Source organism: Ananas comosus, linkage group 15 (genome assembly GCF_001540865.1).
Source record: "Ananas comosus cultivar F153 linkage group 15, ASM154086v1, whole genome shotgun sequence".
NCBI lineage: Eukaryota > Viridiplantae > Streptophyta > Magnoliopsida > Poales > Bromeliaceae > Ananas > Ananas comosus.
In genome coordinates, this window is record NC_033635.1 from 55,842 (window position 1) to 76,996 (window position 21,155).

At 41.5% G+C, this 21,155-nt stretch overlaps 3 protein-coding genes across 5 annotated transcripts; all 3 read left to right on the forward strand.

Moving 5' to 3' along the window:
* LOC109721806 (protein RRP6-like 2) lies at positions 543-7,449 on the forward strand. The gene is made up of 14 exons (XM_020249598.1): positions 543-1,555; positions 2,349-2,504; positions 2,828-2,986; positions 3,107-3,190; positions 3,610-3,689; positions 3,796-3,846; positions 3,971-4,070; positions 4,349-4,431; positions 4,581-4,626; positions 5,483-5,570; positions 5,662-5,831; positions 5,923-6,195; positions 6,278-6,391; positions 6,611-7,449. Exons 1-14 carry the CDS (start codon positions 887-889, stop codon positions 7,301-7,303), a joined length of 2,766 nt encoding a protein of 921 aa, XP_020105187.1. The 5' UTR covers positions 543-886; the 3' UTR covers positions 7,304-7,449.
* LOC109721807 (phosphoserine aminotransferase 2, chloroplastic-like) lies at positions 8,499-10,248 on the forward strand. Its single transcript, XM_020249599.1, has one exon. The coding sequence runs from the start codon at positions 8,675-8,677 to the stop codon at positions 9,932-9,934; it is 1,260 nt and encodes a 419-aa protein (XP_020105188.1). The 5' UTR covers positions 8,499-8,674; the 3' UTR covers positions 9,935-10,248.
* Positions 13,728-20,704, forward strand: LOC109721415 (cationic amino acid transporter 3, mitochondrial-like). 3 transcript variants are annotated; one of them, XM_020249044.1, is made up of 15 exons: positions 13,731-14,206; positions 14,443-14,604; positions 14,692-14,731; positions 14,982-15,066; positions 15,374-15,514; positions 15,602-15,720; positions 15,812-15,908; positions 16,311-16,483; positions 16,598-16,664; positions 17,681-17,839; positions 18,018-18,285; positions 19,466-19,574; positions 19,767-19,879; positions 19,983-20,058; positions 20,333-20,704. In XM_020249044.1, the coding sequence occupies exons 1-15, from the start codon at positions 14,035-14,037 to the stop codon at positions 20,487-20,489; spliced, it is 1,938 nt and encodes a 645-aa protein (XP_020104633.1). In that variant the 5' UTR covers positions 13,731-14,034; the 3' UTR covers positions 20,490-20,704. The 3 variants fall into 3 exon arrangements, with proteins under 3 accessions (XP_020104634.1, XP_020104633.1, XP_020104632.1); XM_020249043.1 differs by lacking the exon at positions 14,692-14,731 and having other exon boundaries at positions 14,443-14,644; XM_020249045.1 differs by lacking the exons at positions 14,692-14,731; positions 19,983-20,058; positions 20,333-20,704 and having other exon boundaries at positions 13,728-14,206; positions 14,443-14,644; positions 19,777-19,879.

Genomic DNA, 21,155 nt, shown 5'->3' on the forward strand with positions numbered 1-21,155 from the left:
AAGTGGGGTTGGATCCCCCAACTTCAAGGAGCCACCCCGGATGGGTCTTGCGACTGCGCTACCCAGTGGACCCTATAAGCTTAGGACACACACTGTTAGCTGGTGATTACAGCCATCCAGCTGTGGGTTATGATCGTAGTACTCCCTTCACTTTCACCCTTGCTTTTGAGCAATCTCGTTCAATAATAGCTCGTTAGCAATAGAACAATTTAGAATTCAAATTTAAAATTTCGAGTACTAATTTCGTAACTAAATGCATTTAGAACGGTTGGTATTATTATTATTATTATTATTATTATTATTTTCAGTTAAAACCGGCCCAGCGCGTTATTTTCGAACTCCAATCTGGACTGAAACTTGGGCCACCTCGGCCCAGTATATGCTCCGGGCTGCAACCACGCTCGTTTCGTACGACCCATCATCGAGATCACGTGCCACTACGTCACCGACACGTGGCAGGACACTATCTATGTATCTTATAACAAATAAAAAAATAAATAAAAAACTTAAAAAACGAAGGCGAAAATTAATGCGCACACACGAGGAAAACCACTCGGAAGTCGGAAGGTAAAGAAAGGTGAATTGGGTGCTGAGCAACGGCGTGTCCTCTGCCGTTTGCTTCCCCAGGCCTACTGCTTAGAAGTTAGAAGCCCGCCGAAGAGAACCCTTCCTTCCGTAACCCCGGCAATGGCGGACGCAAAACCCTTACCCTAGATAAGTAGACCGATAAAGAAAGGCAAAACCCTGGCTCTCTCTGATCTCTCCTCCCCCTCCTCCTTTATCTCTCCCCCCTCCCCCTCCCTCTCATCCCCTCCATTTCTAGGGCTCCCAATCCTTCTAAACGTTCTACCCTAGTTATTGCACTCACTCCTCCCCTCTTCGATCCATGGAACCAGACTCCCCTCCTGCCTCCGAATCGTCCCTGAAGCACAAGGCCGACGCCCTCTCCTCCGCTGCCGCCAAGCTCGCCGGGCGCTCCCGAGGAATCCCCTCCGATAGGGACTTCCACTTCTACAACAACTTCGCCGAGTTCAAGGCCCCACTCAGTGAGATCATCGCCAATTCCGAGGCTTCTTTGAGGAGCGTCGCCGCCTCCCCCCTCCTCTGGGGCAGCAAGAAGCCCCCGCCGTTCCCGGACGATCTCGACGAGGCTTTTGATTGGCTGGTCAACCTCAACGACGATTTCCTCGAAAGGTTTGGCGTCTCCATGGACGAATTCAAGAGCCTGAGGGAGAAGGAAGAGGAGAGCGGGGTAAAGATTGGGGGGGAGGACGAGAGCGGGTTTCAGCTGGTTTATGGGAAGAAGAAGAGGGCTAGCATGCGCGAGAATGAGAAAGATGAGGATTTTTTGTCTTCAAACTCATCGCAGGGTGTTAAGGTGGCGATGAGGGACAAAATGACGACGACCGCGGCGCGCTCCAAGGTTCCTTTTCATATACCCACCATCCCCCGGCCACAGGATGAGTATCATATCCTAGTGAACAACAAGAACCAGCCCTTTGAGCACGTTTGGCTTGAGAAGAGCGAGGACGGGGGACAGTTTATCCACCCATTGGTTCGTTCCTCTGCATCCATTCCTTCTCCAAAGCATGCTTCATCTATCCCTCCCTGTTTCTTTATTCTTTATTGTCTCATTTTTTTTATGGCTCTTGCTGTGAATTCTTTTGGACATCGTTTCTTCACAGACCCGCTTGATGTGAATATCGTTATCCTGGAACGTGCTTTTTAACAGAGTCAATTTTCTAGATTACAATAATAGGCACACATCCCTACACAACCTCATTAGTTGCCAGTGTTGGATCTTACGCTGCTGCTGAAGCAACTCAAGATTTGATCAGTCACTGGTTGGATGCTGTTGAAGCATCATATGTAGCAATAGGATTTAGCCAGAAGCTAACATTTTAGAGTGCCACAAAATCTTCAGTCCTTCCCAGTACTTGTCTTCTCATCGGACAGCAATATTTTTGTTTTGCTTTACAAGTAGAGCAATTACTTTTACTTCTTGAACGTACTTGTAACAAATCTTTAATGGTAATATGAACTGCATTCTAACAGTATGAGTTTAGTAAGCTATAGTCATAACAGTTCTTCTCTGCATGTTCTTGTGTCATTGGAGAATGTTGTTTCTGAACTTTGGGTGTTCTTGTGTGCGTATGCTTTAGAATTTGGATACGTTTGCCCTTTTGCGTTTATATTCATCATTTTATAAAGGTATTTTCCGCCTTTCTACCAGGACTGCTAAAAGATTGTTTCTATCCTTTTTAAACTTCTATTTCTGCAGTCATTTTTGGAATGTTGAATAGGATTCATGCATGCATTGACTAACGTAATGCAACTTCTGTACGCAGGAAAAGCTGGCTGTTCTGGACTTTGTTGATAGAAATATTCGTGAAGTTGAGCCAGTAAAACCTCTCCCTTTGGAGAGTACCCCATTCAAGCTTGTGGAGGAAGTGAAAGCACTGAAGGACCTAGCTTCTAATTTGAGGGGTGTCTCTGAGTTTGCGGTTAGTAATACTTTTATTTTCTTCTGTTTAACTTACTTTTCGTGCTAGTGAGGTGCGCTTATCATTGTGTTCTTTTATATGTAAAAGTATAAATGTACCTTTTCCTCCTCTAGTGCCTACTTGGATGCTTCAGCTTGATTTATTTATTTATTTATTTTTTGTTATTGCAATCTTTTACTTCCTTCTGTGATAGTTGGCTCAGAAAAGGGGATGGAAGTGAATATCATAATCCATGTTGATAATAATAATCATTTTGTTATACAGGACAACTGTAAATTTGCCTTTTGCTGCGTTATGCTGACTTCATTTGCTCCTACGTTCAGGTTGATTTGGAGCACAATCACTATAGATCTTTTCAGGGGCTGACTTGTCTGATGCAAGTATCTACAAGAAATGAGGATTTTATAATAGACACCCTCAAGCTCCGTATACATGTTGGCCCATATCTAAGAGAAATTTTTAAAGATCCATCCAAGAGAAAGGCATATCATCTTTGCTTCCTTCATTATTTTTGTCTTTTTATTTTCCTAGTCACATCTCATTGGCTATTGATTTGCCAAGTTTACTATCTCTCACATTATCTCATACTCTGCTTCAAATAGGTAATGCATGGGGCTGATCGTGACATACTGTGGCTTCAACGGGACTTTGGCATCTACGTGTGCAATATGTTTGACACTGGGCAGGTACTCTTACAGGAGGATCACGCCTCCCCCCCTCTGACTTCTATCCTCCGTCTGCAATTCTAAATAATAGTGTACTGATTATAGGTTACGCTTCCATTTGTCTATATTTTGTGCTCCTCTCTTTTTTTCTCTTTATCAAATTTTATATATTTATCACTTGGAACTCATGAGTAGTCAAAAGTTACTATGACTTATCATTATTTGCAGATAAGATGTTGTTAACTAAGATTTAAAAGACAAACAGATTGAAAAGGTGCAGTCCTAAGCAAATGTGTAATGTTTTGAGAAAAATAAATGGTTTAATATTCATCGCATTTGCCATTGTGAGTTTGATGGGCTTTAACAAGCGTTGGAGTTTGTTCTCACTTATTCTTTTCCCCTTTGGGCCTTAAAATCTTTTTTCCCTTCATGTTATACAGGCATCGAGGTTGTTGCAGTTGGAGAGAAATAGTCTTGAGTATCTTTTGCATCACTTTTGCGGAGTAAATGCAAACAAAGAGTAATGCTTGTGCCCCTATCCTTAATCTTATGCTATTTCTTCCTGATTTATGCTACTCAAATTTTATATACGGTACATGGTCAATAAAGTTGCACTTTTATTGCAGATATCAGAATGCAGATTGGAGGTTGCGCCCTCTTCCTGATGAAATGATCAAGTATGCTATGAAACCCTTCTTTTTTTTTGGAATAATTGTACTTTTGCTCTTTGACTGAGGAATTTTGACTTGCACATAACGTTTGTTCCAGTGTAAGGTTCTAATTAGGTTTGTTTTTTAACAGGTATGCCAGAGAAGACACACACTACCTCTTACATATATATGACCTAATGAAAATCAGATTGTTATCATCATCAACAAACGAAAGTGATCTCCTTCTAGAGGTACAGCCCTTATGGCCGTTAGTCTCTGTTTCCTTTCATTTATTCAAGGAAGCTTGTACCTCACATACAGAGACAGACTTTATGTTCTCCAAAAGTTGCTGTGGTATTTTCACCTGGAAGGACTATATTTGGGAAATTACAAAAGAATTTTTGCTTCTTTTATGTTTCCATATTTGTTTTGCATGTATAATGCGGTCTAATGTTGGCTTTGTTTTTTTGTTTTCTCTTATACATCTTTCTACTGCGAACTTGTTAAGGACTATATTTGCTGATCGCAGGTCTACAAGCGCAGCAATGAGATTTGCTTGCAACTATATGAGAAAGAACTTTTAACAGATACGTCGTATCTGTATATATACGGGTTGGTACTTCATCCTATTTTTCTATGTTGTGTAGTATTGTTTTGAGAAAAATTCTGCTAGTTTCCTTTACACATTTGGCAGCTTCAATAATACTTTCGCTGTTTGTTACTGTATTCTTAAACTTATTTTCTAGCTATGTTGCCAACAGGTTGCAGGAAGCTGAGTTCAGTGCAAAACAACTAGCAATCGTTGCTGTGAGTATATTATGTTGCCCTGCATCTTGAGTATAACTCCTTTCTCTTATCGTAATTATGGTAGACTCGGTAGAATTTGTAAAACTATTCTACTATCATATTCGAGGTGGGCAAAACAGATTAAGATTGTTTGGACTTGTCTGACGGAGACAACCTGATGCAGTTTATAAAAGAGAGTTAATTTATTTAAGTAGAAGGCGCCCTAAGTGGGAGAAAAGATAAAAATAGATGTGAAAGGTAGTAAAGAAGAAAGATGTAGTGGAACTTGATTATAGAAAAACTTCCTGCTGGTGAGATTATACCACTTGCTGGTGAAAAGTAAATAGAGGAATGATATCCACAAGGCTAATTTCCCAATTAGTTGGAGCTAAACACTTTTGCTGGTGCGACTATACCACACATATTCTGCAGCTAGAAAAATTCATCTTGTTTTCTTTTTTGTGAGGTTTTAAGTTGTTAAAAGCATTTGGCAACAGTAATTTCATTCTTTGAGCTCTGTTATTGTAGAAAGATTTGTTGGAAATGCCTTGTCCTAAACATATGCAGGGCTTACATATTATTCTATATAAATATTATATCTTATACTGCATGGAACAGAGACATGCAGGAGTAGAACTGTCAATAGTCAAAATGTGTATGAGAATATTCTTGCAGGATTTTTGTATGGAGAGGCTCTTGATTCATCGCAAGCATCCTTATTTTACAACCTAACCTCCTGTTTAATTACTCTTTTATATGATAATCCTTTATATTGGTTTCTTTAGCATACGTGGGTTAAAGCTTCTATTCTTTTGTCATATATTTATCAATTTATTGCTTGTCGGTTTATTTGACCACTGTCATGTCTTGCTAATAGGGGTTATGTCAATGGAGAGATAGTGTTGCTCGGGCAGAGGATGAGAGCACTGGGTATATACTACCCAACAAAACTCTACTTGAGATTGGTATTACCTTTGCTGCAGTTTTCTTCTCAGTTGCTGGTTTTGGTTTGGGTAAGCTATGCTTGACTCTCCTCCTGTTTTGTTGCTTTAAAAGCAAGGCAGATGCCTCTTTCTTCTGGAAAGTTACTCCGACTGGTTAGATCGAAGCATCCATTTGTTGAGCGCTACCTCAGTTCTGTCATTGGCATCATTAGGAGTTCCATTGTGAATTCTGCTGCTTTCGAGAGTATAGCTGAGCAACTAAAGAAGGGGCGGCTAGAACAAGTCAGTTAGCAGATTTTTTTATCATTATTATTTTTAAAACAATCAAATTCTAAATTCTTCCGTCTAGGTACTGACATGTTATTTTCTGCAGTCAGCACCAGAAAGTAAAGAGGCTCAAGGTGATGTTGGTGGTGGTGCTAATAAAAGCAGTACTATGCAAAAAGCCGAAACGGCTTCAGCTCCTACCACTTCTACTGATCGTGCCTGTCCTGGAGATTCTGAACTTATAACCAGTCAACAGGGAGAAGAGAAAATGAAAACGATCTCACCATCTGAAACTGGGAGGTCGCTGATGCTATCTGACCATCCTGTAGCTATGGATGTAGAAAATGTGGGAAATGGAAACCCACTACCCACTAGGAAAGTACGTAGACAGTTTTTTCCTTTCTCCGACCTCTATTTTAAGTTTAAGGTAAGTTAAATTTGTTGATTGTTCCTTGATGCAGGCAACAGTGGCTTCAGTCCAAATATTGAAGAAACCAACAGCTTTTGGCTCATTATTAGGAAATTCATCTTCTGGAAGGAAGCCAGATTCCTCTAGAGGGGCTGCTAATAAGCACGTATGTGCCTGCTATTTACTGCTTACTCTACCTTTTCTATATTTGTTGGTCATTTCAGATGCATGACATGAATTCTGCATTCTGCACTTTTTTAACTAATACAGTTTTCTTTATTGCTGTTAGGAAAGAGCGACAAGTTCTTAATTTTATTTTGTTATATATGAACAGTGTGCGGGCGTTAGCGTGATCTGATCATGTCGAAATTTGTTTTTCTTTCAGGATGAGAGCAAGAACAAAGTTGAGAAAATCAAGTCTTCAGTAATACTTCCATTCCATTATTTCTCAGGTACAGACAATAAGCTTTCAGATGCTAGTCGATCGGAAATGAATGGTCCACACCAAGAAAATTTGCAGCAGGGAAATAAAGATTCCACCGACTCAGTGAATATGGAAGAAGTAATACCATTGGATAATGAAACCAACAATTCTGGTTCCTCGATGGGAAGCCCAACTACTGATGATGCTGCTAAGCACAGGCCATGGTTTCCTCCAATTCAAGAAAATAGTGGCAATGAAGGCCTTCAAGAAGAAACCGATTCAGTGGAGAAGCCTGTGTCGCCATCTGAGCTCGCCTCCAGTTTCGAGAAATGCTTTCAGTTGATGAAGCAGAGAAGAAGCTCTCAACAAAACCTAAGTACATCTCAGGAGGCTCAGGTAACTTTCCAGTTGAAGCCATTCGACTACGCCGCAGCGAGAAAGAATATAAAATTTGGGAACATTGGGGAGTATGATGGAGCCAAAGGCGACGACGATGATGATGGGGTTAAGGCCTCGAGGGATTCAGCAGGTGATAAGCGGAAAGGTGCACCGGTTGGTCGGGGTCGTGGTGAAGAGAAGGGAAAAAGTTCTCAGCAACCACGTCGGCGGCAGGCTTTTCCTCTTTCAGGCAATAGAAGCACAACTTATCACTAGCTTTTGAGAATGTATACTCAAAATATTTCCTTGTTCTTGCCTGAAATTGCTTGTCTGAGCAGAGAAATGGAGAACAAAAAACAATAAACAAATAGGGAGCATGACAATTCATTCTATTTCAATTTTCTGATACCATACCATAACTATGGACGTGGCATTCTCAGCTGGCTTGGTGGGCGTCAAGAGAGGAATCGGGGTCCGGATCAGCTGGTAAGTGCCAATTCTAACTGTAGTTTCCAACTTTGAGGTGACAACTGGGGACGCTAAAATTATATTTCTGCTGGATTCGGGTGTAAAATTCTTGCCGGTTCTGGTTTGGTTTAATCGTTAGCTTTGATACCTGCCCTTTCTGCAAGATAGATACCCACTTAGAATTAGGTATTTGAACTTGGCCGTACCGCCACCCCCTAATGAAAGAACCATCAGAAGCAGTGAGCCTACAACAATGCCTGATAGGACTGGCTCGGAATTGGGTCTCGGTGGGTCGTAGAACAAGGAGAAGTCGTGGTTAGTGTTAAGACTCGATGGTATGCCTGCCGCGCAGTAGCACACGGGTACAGGCCGGTAGTCCCCAATATATTCAGCCCGCAAAACTCCTTTTACTGAGTCTTGGGCATCTCGCTTGGATTTTAGCCAGAAAGAAAAACGACGTTGCTGGTTCTCTCGCGAAGGATCCCACCTCACACCTAAAAGGGCACCAGGGGAATATCGATCTCACCTACGTGCGTTCTCCGTCACGGGGCTTTTTTCCAGGTCAAACAAGTACGCTGTCATTCTTTCCACCTGATCGCGAAAACCCACCTAATCAATAAATTATTATCATTGCTACCATACAAAGCTAGAATATTTTCATTGCTGTTGAAGTTGCTATGGATTATAATAGAGTGACGCCTACTGGAAGAAAGATCTCACAAGGAAAGAGAAACATTAGCAGAAAAAGAAAAAAAAAGCTCAAATATTCATTAAAAGAAGTTTAGAATTTTAAAATTTAATTAGAATATAAAAAAAATGAAATAGTGTTTAGATACATTATACCATTTCATATATAATAGGTATTCATTCCACACTAACGTTTCCATTACCTACCGAAGATATTTTCGCAAGAAGCAATAGACCTCATGGGCGGTGTTGTCATTTCACAAAAAAAAAAACGAACCGAACCGAACCCACCCTTTTTTTTTTTTTTTTTTTTTTTTTTTTTCCTTGTTAAAGGCGACTTCCTTTTTTCCCTCTCCTCCCACCAAGTGACCAAACAAACCCCTCTCTCTCTCTCTTCCCCCACCTCCGCTTGCCTTCGTCTATTTTTTTCACTTTCTCCCCACGCACGCGGATCTCCCCCATTTTTTGACCTCACTCACCGCCACGCCACCAATGGCCGCCGCCGCCGCCGCCGCGCCCAACTCCCTCCTGGTCGTCCGCCGCAATCCCCTCCGCACCTCCCCCAGGCCCTCCGTCTCCGTCCGGCCCAGGTCCGCCATCTCCTGCGCCGCCGTCACGTCCGCCCCGGCCGCCACCCCCGCCGGCGTGGCCTCGGAGCGCGTCTTCAACTTCGCCCCCGGCCCCGCCACCCTGCCGGAGTCCGTGCTGCTGAGGGCGCAGTCGGAGCTGTACAACTACCGCGGGTCGGGCATGAGCATCATGGAGATGAGCCACCGCGGCAAGGAGTTCGACGGCGTGATCAAGAAGGCGGAGTCCGATCTGCGCGCCCTCCTTGGGATCTCCGACGACTACGCCGTCCTCTTCCTCCAGGGCGGCGCCACGACCCAGTTCGCCGCCGTCCCCCTCAACCTGTGCGCCGGGCCCGACGACGCCGCCGACTTCATCGTGACGGGCTCCTGGGGCGACAAGGCCTACAAGGAGGCCGCCAAGTACTGCCGGCCCAACCTGCTCTGGACCGGGAAGCCCGCCAAGTACACCGCGATCCCGCCCTTCGACGCCCGCTCCCTCCCGCAGAACCCCGACGCCCGATTCCTCCACATCTGCGCCAACGAGACCATCCACGGCGTGGAGTTCAAGGACTACCCCGTCCCCGAGAACCGGGACGGCATCCTGGTCGCCGACATGTCCTCCAACTTCTGCTCCAAGCCCGTCGACGTCTCCAAGTTCGCGCTGATCTACGCAGGGGCGCAGAAGAACGTGGGGCCCTCGGGGGTCACCGTCGTCATCGTGCGCAGGGATCTCATCGGCAAGGCCCAGCCCATCACTCCCGTCATGCTCGACTACAAGACCCACGCCGACAGCGCCTCCCTCTACAACACCCCGCCCTGCTTCGCCATCTACATCTGCGGTCTCGTCTTCGAGGACTTGCTCGAGCAGGGCGGCCTCGCGGAGATCGAGAAGAAGAACGCCCACAAGGCCGGGATTCTCTACGACGCCATCGACGGGAGCGGCGGCTACTACGCGTGCCCCGTCGAGCCCTCCGTCAGGTCGCTCATGAACGTGCCCTTCACGCTGCAGAAGAGCGAACTGGAGAAGAAGTTTATCGACGAGGCGGCCAAGGAAGGGATGGTTCAGCTCAAGGGGCATAGATCGGTCGGCGGCGTTCGGGCTTCGATATACAATGCGATGCCGCTGGCTGGTGTAGAGAAGCTGGTCGCTTTCATGAAGGATTTCCAAGCTAGGCATCCGTGATTGCCCATGACCAGCCTTCCTATTCCAGTTGGCTGCTTCTTCTACATTAGCAGCTTGTTGGCCGTGTCCGCATGCTGCTCTATTCGGTTTTTAGTGTGGTGCTGTTTTTCCACATTTAGATCTTAAAGTGTCACTATGACCTAAATTAAAAGTTTGGATTTTGTGTTGTTACTTTGCCTGTGCTTTCTTTTTTTTTTCTGGCGTTTTCTCCTTTATAGTCTTCACTAGGGGTTGGTAGTTTTGGAGTAAGAGTAAGTCATCTTCCAGATGGGGTGATGAAGTGGAAGCATTAGTAAAAATTACGGGTTTAATCAGTTTTGTTTGGGAAATTGTTTCTTTTGTTATCCCATTACTTGCTTGCTGCTCTTCTGTGTTTGCTAAATTATCTTCGATATTTGATGCCGCAATGCACCTCTTTGTATGCCTGATGAAATTTATCGGATCAGCGCAAATGCTCTCTTACGATTAGGTAGGTGCCAGAACGGGATGATTTAGTTTTCTCAACAGACAATTAGAACATGGTGATGACGATTATGCCTAAAGTAGCAGTTTTTTAATGGGTACTGTTACATTGGTCAGGATGTTATGAAAATGCAAATGCTATTATATTAATTCTTGAAACTCTGTTATTTTTGTAATATTCCATTCCTTCTCTTGGTTTCTTTTTTGATGTCTGAGACGAAGAATGTGTTTTATTTCTGGAGAAGGGCATCTACAGATTTGCTCGTAGCAAATGTAATTATAGCCGTGGTGGAAAAATTCTCACTAATGGGAGTGGGATGGCAAGCAACTGACTTTTTCATGTCGAGAGGACAAATCCAACTCAGGCAAGTTTTCTTACTCTTCTCTTAATTTGTCTGTGTAGGTGGGTGGTTGGGTAACAAGCCATTCGATGCTTTATTAAGACCATCCTTTGCAATTAGCATTTAGCTAACATATTATACAACATGATTGTGGTATTCCATGTCAGTGCATTTTCTTTTACAGGAAATGTTAGGGTTTAGGGGTCGATGAGTTGGTACACGTCATATAGAAAGGACGGAGAGGTGGGCTGGAGCAATGCTTGCTATGGTCGTCTAGCGAGGAAGCGGCATCTCTTTATATTGGAATTCAACGAAACCTATCCAGTATCAAACTCATTAGCACATTATGCATTCATGAATATGCTCGGTGCTAGCAATTAGATCATGTTAAAGTAGTTTGGTCGTGCTCCTAAAAGAAGATGTTTAAAGAGTGTGTGTTGGATCTTATTTAGAAGGTCAACTTTTTTTTTTTTTCCATTGCAACGAGTTCTTCAAACTCTTCAACCGTTGAACCTTTCATGCTCCCAATTATAATGGCACTAAGTGTGCACATCTTACACTGAAGCTTCGACTTACTTTGGTATTCTGCTAGACAATGACGACTTTATCTTGTGTTGCATATGCTAGATAATTGTCTCGCTTTTTTGGTAGCTTTACTGATGGTTTTGATGACTGAATCATCTCTTCAGCCGTCAAGTATCATCTTAAGCCTCTTTCTAGTAGTTATACCTGTGTGACCAAAGTTAATGTGTACTGGCTAGGGTTTCCCCAAATATTCATGCAAATAATTGCAGAATCATTCATTCTAGAAATTTGTAAACTAACGAGGCCTTTCTTTCTGTAATGGTGGATAACTGCTCTTCATGTACATGCTGTAACAGATATGAGTTCCATCATTTCATAATCCTATTATGAAGGTATTGTGGAAAGCTGGAATGGGCAACCTGGTCCAACGAAGACAGAGCTACCTGGACTGACCAATGTTGAAAACTAGAATTCGCAACTGACAATCTTTTGAGGCCATTTACTGTCTCCATTGCTTCTGTTGTTTTAGTTGCTAATCGGCTGCTTATGTGCCTAAGGTATAGGCGAAGCTCGTACCAAGCCAGTTAACAAAATTTCATATGGGAAAAGAAATGTTGACTGCTGGTTGTGAATTTATGCCTTTGAGAGTGAGCACATCATCATGTAGACGGATAATAGGTTTTCATAAACTTGATAGATGGATTTCTGAATTGAACTGCAGCCCTTTATCGTAAACCAAAAAAAAATTCATCTGTAGTATTTAGATCTTTTACCCATCTATTCTTTCGTAGAGCATCTACAATCTCTGAATGTTTATTGCGATTATAGCCTGTTTATTCAGAAACAGATTAGTAATGTTGCTTCACCATTTGTATCTTTTGGGACAATTTTTGATATGTTGTTATACTGGCTATAAACTAAGAAAGGGAACAGATTGAACTGGCTACGCTAGCAGAATATTTTGAATATATAATTTGTTCGCGGAATGAGATATTTTGGATAGGGATACTGCATGTGTGTGGATGATGAAGTTTTGAGTGGTGAATTCTGAGCTATTCTCCATTCCACCTGAGAAATGATTAGGTTTTCCTTTGAAGGGGAGGACGAAAAAAAGGAAAAGAAAAGAAAGACGAAGACGATTTGTGCATTGAACTTCGTGTCCTCTACCTTTTTCTCTAAATGCTATCTTTTGAGATCAATAGTTCTCCATGGTTAGTAAATCTGCATGTCTAGTACGGCACAGAGATTCAAACAACAGTATTGTTGTGGGACCCCAGGTTTGCTATTTCTTATCCATCATGCAAAGGCAAATGACGTCTTGTGTTGGGGTCAGTAACTTGACACAAGAGGCAGAATTTCTCACTGATCCCATCAGCTGTTAGGCAGGAAAATTCTCAGCAACAGACTGAAGATTATTCCCACTTTCTTTGCATTGGACTGTAAATAATGGAGACCCTTGTTCTTACTCAACGGGCATTTTTAATGAATTGTGTCTTTAGTATAGTCTATCTTATTTAGGAAGCAGGCTTTTGAAAGATCGGAATAACTTGGAAAGATGTTGCGGCATCCGTGACAAATAAATCCGTTTCTCTCAAATGGATGCATTCTGTCCCCAGTACTGCAGATCAAATCCACCGAATTCATACCTCATAATTTATTGCTCTACATGTCAAGAGTTATTATGAGGTAGACTTCACACAACCACTTTGGTCTCATTTAGATGCACGGCTATTTTATCAGGTATACCTTCTTAAGCAATTTAAGAAATATATGCATTTGTTAGATGAAGAGTGCCATAAAATACTTAGAATTGAATATAATATTTAATTTTTAGATTAATTTTTCAGATAAGATAAATTATTTTGTAAATAAAATATATTATTTTATTAAATCGTAAAAATCAATTTTTTTCTCATAATTATGTTAGAAAATTTTTGTACCGAATAAATTATTTTCAATTATTTTTGAATAGCTTACTCCACGGCCAAATAGGGCCTAACAAAGAGCACAAACAAGTGACACAAACCAACAACATGGACGGTAGCTTTGAAAGTTTTACATCCACGAGAAGTGCGAACTAGACTGATCATTGTGTGAGGAGCAAGGAATGATAAAATCTTCAACCGCAAAACATAAATAAGTCAGATGTATACATGATGTCGATCTCTTCCTGCTGCTTTGGGTAAAATTAAACCGTGCGTACGCAGATGTTAATCTTTGGTTTGGTAAAACGGACAGCACGGCCGCAGAAAATGTTCCAGCTTCTGGTCGTCGGCCCTTCTGTTTTTCCCTCCTGAGTCCTACGGCAGCACATCCCCTGTACTTTTTAAATATACTAAAAAATTACCAAAAAGAAAATAAAGAGAAGAAAAAAGAAAAAAAGAAAAACTGCCCAGTTGCTAAATTTACTGCCCACCATCATCGGCAAAAACCAGGTCAGCGTCCAACGAGTGGAGCGCCCCATCTCGCTCCCTCCCGCCCCCTTACCTCGCTGGTGGTGTTATTCTCTTCTCGACTTGTATTGAATAATCCTTCTCCTCCTCCTCCTCCTCCTCCTCCTCCCACGCCGCTTCTTTTGGATTTGGATTTGGATTTGGATTTGGATTTGGAGCTAGGACGTACTGCTGTTGGATTGGCATAGTGTCGACCGGAGATTATTGATGTGTACCCGAGATAATCCCTTTTTTGTAGCACGCAAATGGTGTGGGGTGGGAGAGTTCTCCCACAATTGAGATCACATCCCGCCGACCCTGAGCTATCGTCTTTTCTTGCATGGCGGAGATGGAGCCGCAGCGGAGTTGTAACAAGGCGAGCTTTTCTGGGTCCGGGTTAGGCTTTCATTACGTAACGAGGAGAAAACAGGTCGATTCGAACCGGCGCCGCGGAGGGAGGGGAGAGCACCAGCTCGCAAGGGAGTTGTCCATTCCCCATCTCATTGCTATAGGTACCGCCTCAGCATCTTCTTCCGAGACTTTCGACTTCGGCAATCCTAATTTAAGTGTGTCGGTCGACAGTCGTCGACACGCGATGGATGTTGCTACTTTGCAGCAGACACGCTGACTGCTTAAATAATGGATGGGATTTGTGGAACACACAGCTATGTTACCGTCCTGTGCTTATCGTGGAATTCTTTTGAGTAGGGTGTATGTATACCATGTCTAACCCACTATTCCTTATCAGGCGTCGGCGCAACCATCGGTGCCGGGGTCTATGTTCTTGTAGGAACTGTTGCCAGAGAGCACTCGGGACCTGCCTTAACCATTTCCTTCCTAATAGCTGGAATAGCGGCTGCTCTTTCTGCGCTCTGCTATGCTGAGCTTGCAAGTCGTTGCCCGTCTGCAGGAAGTGCCTATCACTATACTTACATTTGTATCGGAGAAGGGTAAACNCTCTGCTATGCTGAGCTTGCAAGTCGTTGCCCGTCTGCAGGAAGTGCCTATCACTATACTTACATTTGTATCGGAGAAGGGTAAACTCTTTCCCAATTCAATCTCCTTTTTTCGCGACAACCATCTTAGTTGTTGCAGTTACTATCAGTTTTTCTGCATAATCTTATTTAGAATGGCATGACATGTAGTTACAGGAGTCATCTAGACAAGAAAACGCACATTTTTGGCCAGCGCATCTATTGTATGAATTGAGTTTCAGCCAGTACATGGTTTTACTTGTTATTTCCTGAGGATGCCAGTGTTGGTGACTCAACTGTGAATTTTCTCCAGTGTGGCTTGGTTGATTGGATGGGCTTTGGTTTTGGAGTACACGATAGGAGGGTCAGCTGTTGCACGCGGCGTATCGCCAAACTTGGTACTCTGTTGTTTTCTACTACTCTTTTCTTTACCTTTACTGCTTTGCAGATAATTATATAGTTCTTCTTCATTGCTGATTTTTTTAGATTCCATAATCTGTTGCTAGCCTTTTATTCTGGGTATATAATCAGGTTTTATTTTTGTTTGATTTCACAAATTTCCTGAACCATAAAGTGGTCATTTAGGAACTCTGGAAGCAACTTTCAGCTGAAATTTTGTTTCCTGTGCACATTGTTAGATGCATATACTCATGAAGTTAATATTTGAGTAGTTTCATCACACAAAGAGTGAATTTTGTGTTTCAGGCACTGTTTTTTGGTGGCCCAGATAGTTTGCCTTCTTTTCTAGCCCGAGTTCACATTCCAGGCCTTGGTATTGTTGTCGACCCCTGTGCTGCAATTCTTGTTCTGATGGTTACTGGGCTGCTATGTCTTGGGATTAAGGAGGTACTGCTTTTTCTTTAGTTGGCTATTTACTAAATTCTTCTTGTTCGCAGTATGATTATATTGAAGCTAGACTAATCATCTATCCAGAGCTCGTTCATACAAGCCACTGTAACAACAGCAAATGTCATTGTCATGCTATTTGTCATTATAGCTGGTGGATATTTAGGGTTCCAGACAGGATGGATCGGCTATACTGTTTCAAAGGGGTAAAGAAAACTTTGAAATTTGAAGTTCCTTTTCTGCAACATTATCCAGAGCGCTGCTGCTATCCAACTCATCTACTCTCTTGATTTTTAGCTACTTCCCTTATGGTGTGAATGGAATGCTTGCTGGATCGGCAACCCTGTTCTTTGCATACATTGGCTTTGATGCAGTTGCCAGCACTGCCGAGGAGGTAGAATGTTGCTGGTCTAGTACTAAAATTGTTTGATCTTAACTTGAGTTTGCAGCGTTTGGTTAGGGGATAGGGATAGGAATAGGCCCTTATCCCCCCCTTTATACCCAAACGCTAATTTTTTATCCGAGAATAGTAATTCTCGGTTATCCCCACCAACACCTCCATTTTCTATATAAAAATATCTAAAATTGTTCTTATCCCCGGGAACAACTCAATTTTCATCCAAACACTATTTTTCTTATCCCCATATTTGTACCTATCCCTGTAATAGCTAGTTCTTGCTTATACCCGAACCAAACGGTACGACTCCATTCTTTGCATGACTGGAAGGTCTATTGTTCTAGTTGATCCATGACGTATCAAATTTGTATAACATTTGATTTTTTTTTTCTTTTCCAGGTAAAAAATCCTCAAGTCGATCTCCCATGGGGTATAGGTTTGGGTTTGTCAATGTGCTGCTTCTTGTATATGCTGGTTTCTGTTGTAATTGTCGGTCTGGTACCATATTTTGCAATGGATCCTGACACTCCAATATCAACAGCATTTACTCAAAATGGGATGCAGTGGGCTGTGTGAGTATCAGTTGCCTTTTGACCAATAATCATATGACAACTAGAACAGTTTTGCTGCCTTTTGCATGTCTTGTGACATTAATCAAACTTCTACCTGTTTTTATTGGGTGATAGGTACGTCGTTTCCACTGGAGCGATTCTTGCTCTTTGCTCATCTTTGATAGGTTCAATTCTTCCACAGGTATAATGTATGATTCAAGAAACTGGATGAACTTTGTTTTATGAACTTCTGTACCATTGAAGCAATTTAGATAACTTTCAATATATTTCAACTTTTTATTATCTCTTAAATTGTTATATATAAAAATATAAAAACACTGTTCTCTACCGGCTTGAGCTTTGGAGATAAACGGTCGTTTTCTTTAATTTAATATGGTATCAGAGCCAGAGATTTTGAGTTCGAATAATGCCAGACTCCTAGCATAATTGATTTTTTCTATTTAAGTCAAGTTCACGTCATGAGTCTATTAAAAAGTCTCAAGGCTAGCACTGTTCTCTACCAGTTTAAGCTTTTAGAGAATAACGGTTGTTTCATATAATTTAATAGATGCTAATTGTCCTGGAAGATATTTATGCTGTTAGCTTCCTGCATGGTAAATGTCGCTTGAGAAGACAAGATATGAGAAGTATACAGAGACAGGTATCAGTCAAAGATAAAATAGAAAAACATGGTGAGAGTACTGCAAGATTACTTAGATTTGATGAAGCACTTTAGGAAATTCTGATAACTCATCGGTTTTAGATTGTTGGTTCATACATTTAAAGCTTTCTCTCTTGACCAAAATAGTTCGCAGCTACGTATCTATTACTTGCAAAAAGGACTTCTGCACAGTGACTTGTTCTTGACTATCAAGTATCAGTTTTTAAGAAACTTTCGAAGTAATTGGATCCTTTTCTTCATTCAAGAATCTCCTCCCTTCCTCCACTCTGTCCCAAAGAGTAATTAAGACCAATTCAGTCACGTTATCATGTTCCAATGGACAGGTCTTTACTAAAGCAGTTTTTTTTTCCATCATTTTAGGAGCTAATATATTTTGTTTGCTTTCTTTCTTTAAACATCTATTTGTGAAAAGTGTGTCCTCTTCGAAATATAAAGTTTTATGTCAGTTTTCTTGCAAAAATACTTAATGCAACTGTAAGTTTAATTGTAAAGGCTGAGCAACCTTAAGCATTAAATTCTTCTTTGACTTTCATCAGCCACGAATATTGATGGCCATGGCTAGAGATGGACTGCTTCCACCTTTGTTTGCAGATGTTAACAGAAACACGCAAGTTCCTGTCAAGAGCACACTTTTGACTGGGATTTCTGCTGCCGCCCTGGCTTTTTTCATGGATGTAGCAGAATTGGCAAACATGGTAAGGTTATTGCTGTAGACCATATGCTCTTATTATAACAAAGTGCAGTGCAAAGTAACTTTTCTGTTTCTCCCTGTTTTTTAAGATGATTTAGGCTGTATTGCACGTTCTGCAGTTTTGTTTTGAATTTGTGAACCAAGTCAGAATTGATGTTTAATTTCCTTGATCTCCTGTTCAGGTCAGTGTTGGTACACTTCTTGCATTCACCGCTGTTGCAATATCTATTTTGATTCTAAGATACGTACCTCCAGATGAGGTGCCCATACCATCGTCGCTTCGAGAATCAATAGAATCTGCATCGCTGCATTCAAGTTCAGGAGATAAAAATGAGGGATATTCAGGAAATCTTGTTGGAACAAATAATCAAAATAGTCAGGATGGCATGGCCTGTAATAATGATGCTGAAACAGCTTGTGATCCCCTTATTGTGAAGGAAAAATTTACAGGTGAACAGAAAATTATTTATTATTTTCTGTGCTCCCTTTTTCGCATTATGGCTTGTGAGAAGGATTTTGAGAATGTCGCAAGTATCATTTGTTGACTGGCCTTAATAGGAGTTGTTGAGAAGTTGATATGCCTGATTCAAAAAAATTAACACAGACAAGATGGTCGTGATGGTTAAGTCGTGAATAACCCTTCTAGGCTATTTCTTGCAGCTAGTGCGGGATAAATCAACAATTATACATAGTTAGGAGAGAGAAAAAGATAACGCAGCACCAACAACACAGATGATATGTAACGCCCCCAATAGTCCCACATCGGATGGGATACTGATTTCGATCAGTTTATATGAGGCCTACACGCTAGTAATAATAACTGAGCTTAAGCATTTTGGGCTGTGGTTGGCCCCAACGAGTTATTATTGCTAGTGGGATGGGTCGTTACATTTGGTATCAGAGCCGGCTCACCAGCTGGACATGTGTGGCGAGTCTCGACTGAGCCAGGGTCTAGATGACGGGCTAGCGAGATAAGTTTCACATTGCCTGGTGATCTTGGGCTGTATGTGTGACTGACGAGGACGTCAGGGTCTTAATAGGAGGAGTCTGTGACACCCCAATAATCCCACATCGGATGGGAATGGAGTTGTCATTGGGTTTATAAGAGACTTAGACACTAGTAATAATAACCCGGCTTAAGCATTTTGGGCCGATGGTTTGGGCCCAACGAGTTATTATTGCTAGCGGGTCGGGTCGTTGCATGATATGGATAATGGATGTCATGATGTGCCCTGGAATAAGATCAGTAGTAATCAACATCTATTTCATTCCTTTTTCCATGAAAAGCACACTAAGAAATTAGAAAAGCAAGCATTTCGAAAGCGGAGTGAAATCCATTCTTACCACAAACCGTACCACCCTACAAGTTTCGCCTGTTTTTCTTTTTGACTTACTGATGCATGTTTCAGCACATAAAGCACCTTGATAATGGAACCACTCAGAACTTGGACCTACACCTTCACATATTTTTCCAAATTTTTAGACAGTCAACAAGTATCTTACTTATCATTTTTGCAGTCAAATATTCTCTTTCAATTAGATTTAATTGCCATTTAAAGTTATTCCTAAGGTTACTGACATATCAGGCCTCTATTTGGAATTCAAATCTTGTAGTATATAAATGTTGCAGATGACATGAATGAGAAAGAAAGGCGAAAAAAAGCAGCTCGGAGCATAGCAATTGTGTGTTTTGGAGTTCTTGCTCTCACGTCCTCTGCCTCATCTGCATCCTTGCCATTGTAAGTTGCATCTTTTGCTTGCTCCTTTTGGCAACGCTGGCATAGAATCAGGCTTCTGACATGATGAGCTATTACTTCAGTGCTCCAAGAATGCTTTTTGTCGATAGTATTAGGACTTGTTTAGGCATATTTACCTTTTAATTTCACTTATGAAATTTTTGTAATCCTTTTTTTTATATTCTTTATACCTAGCTATTTGCAGTACATAGCATGGTCTGTTGGCGGATTGCTCCTTTTGTGTGGTACAGCTGTGCTCTACTGGATTGACCAAGACAAAGGTCGGCACGATTTTGGACATACTGGAGGTGTAGATCACTAATCTTAATGCAATCCTTCCTAATTGTTGTGATATGGTATACATAATATGCATGATAAAGCGGTGAAACTAATTTGTTCTTGTTCCTCCAGGATTTCTATGCCCGTTTGTTCCTTTGCTGCCCATCTTTTGTATCCTCATCAATGTATACCTGTTGGTAAACCTTGGGTGAGCATTCAAACTTATCAGTGATTTTCTGCTGCTGTCATTGTTTCAATTTTTCCTTGTAATAAGATCAGTAACATATAGGCAAATAGCCCTCTAGTGAAGAGTTCTTAACCGGCATCAAGTATGTATGATTCTTATCCATACATTAAGGCTGCAGAAAAATTTGAGCAAATGATTCTCAGTGATGTTTGCTAGAACGCAACTTTATATTCTGGAGTTCTCGAAAAGCCTGAGAAGGGTTCTGAGCTAACCTTCAAATTTCTTAATTGTGCAGAGTTGGCACTTGGATTCGTGTTTCTGTATGGCTAATGATTGGAGTAGTAATTTACCTCTTATATGGGCGCACTCATAGCTCACTAACAGATGTGATCTATGTGCCTACAGCCCATGCTGACCATATTTATAGAAGTTCACCCAAGAGGGTGGCTTAAATATCATTCTCGCCACTTCTATATTCAGTAATCCATGTGTAATTGGTTTTGTACATCTATACGTATTTCGTTGTTAAGTATTCCTGATATGTAACTGTAAATGCTGAACATTTTGATTTTTTCCTTTTCTTAAGTGAGAAGATATAGAATTGGAACAAAATTAAATTGTACAAACACAGGAATAAATTGAGGGTTAAAATGTGTTCTATTTGATATCTTTGCTTTCTTTAATCTCTTCAGTTACTATTTTGCATCTCTATCTGGACTATTTTTTTTTGCTCTGGTTGATTTAATGAACAGATGGCAGCCTAACCCCAATCGTTCCTGAGCTAGACCAGCTCTGTTCATTGAAAATACACCTTGAGGATGAAAGATTCTATGCTGCCAAATTATAGTTTTCATTAGTTTGTTGAAGATGCGCTCCAAGCCATTCCATGTTCTACAATGAATTTCAAGTCATTTTTATGAGTGTGACTAACGAACCTACAATGACAAAGATCAAGGGCCAAACTAATCTATTTTCGGTCTCTTGAGTTCGGGCTTGTGTCAAGCATTATCACAATGGCCACCTCGATTCCAACCATTTAGAATGGATAAACTTTCACTATTTGGATCCAGCCCTTACTCATCTGCAATACCCAGAAAGTTACCAATGTATCTCCAATT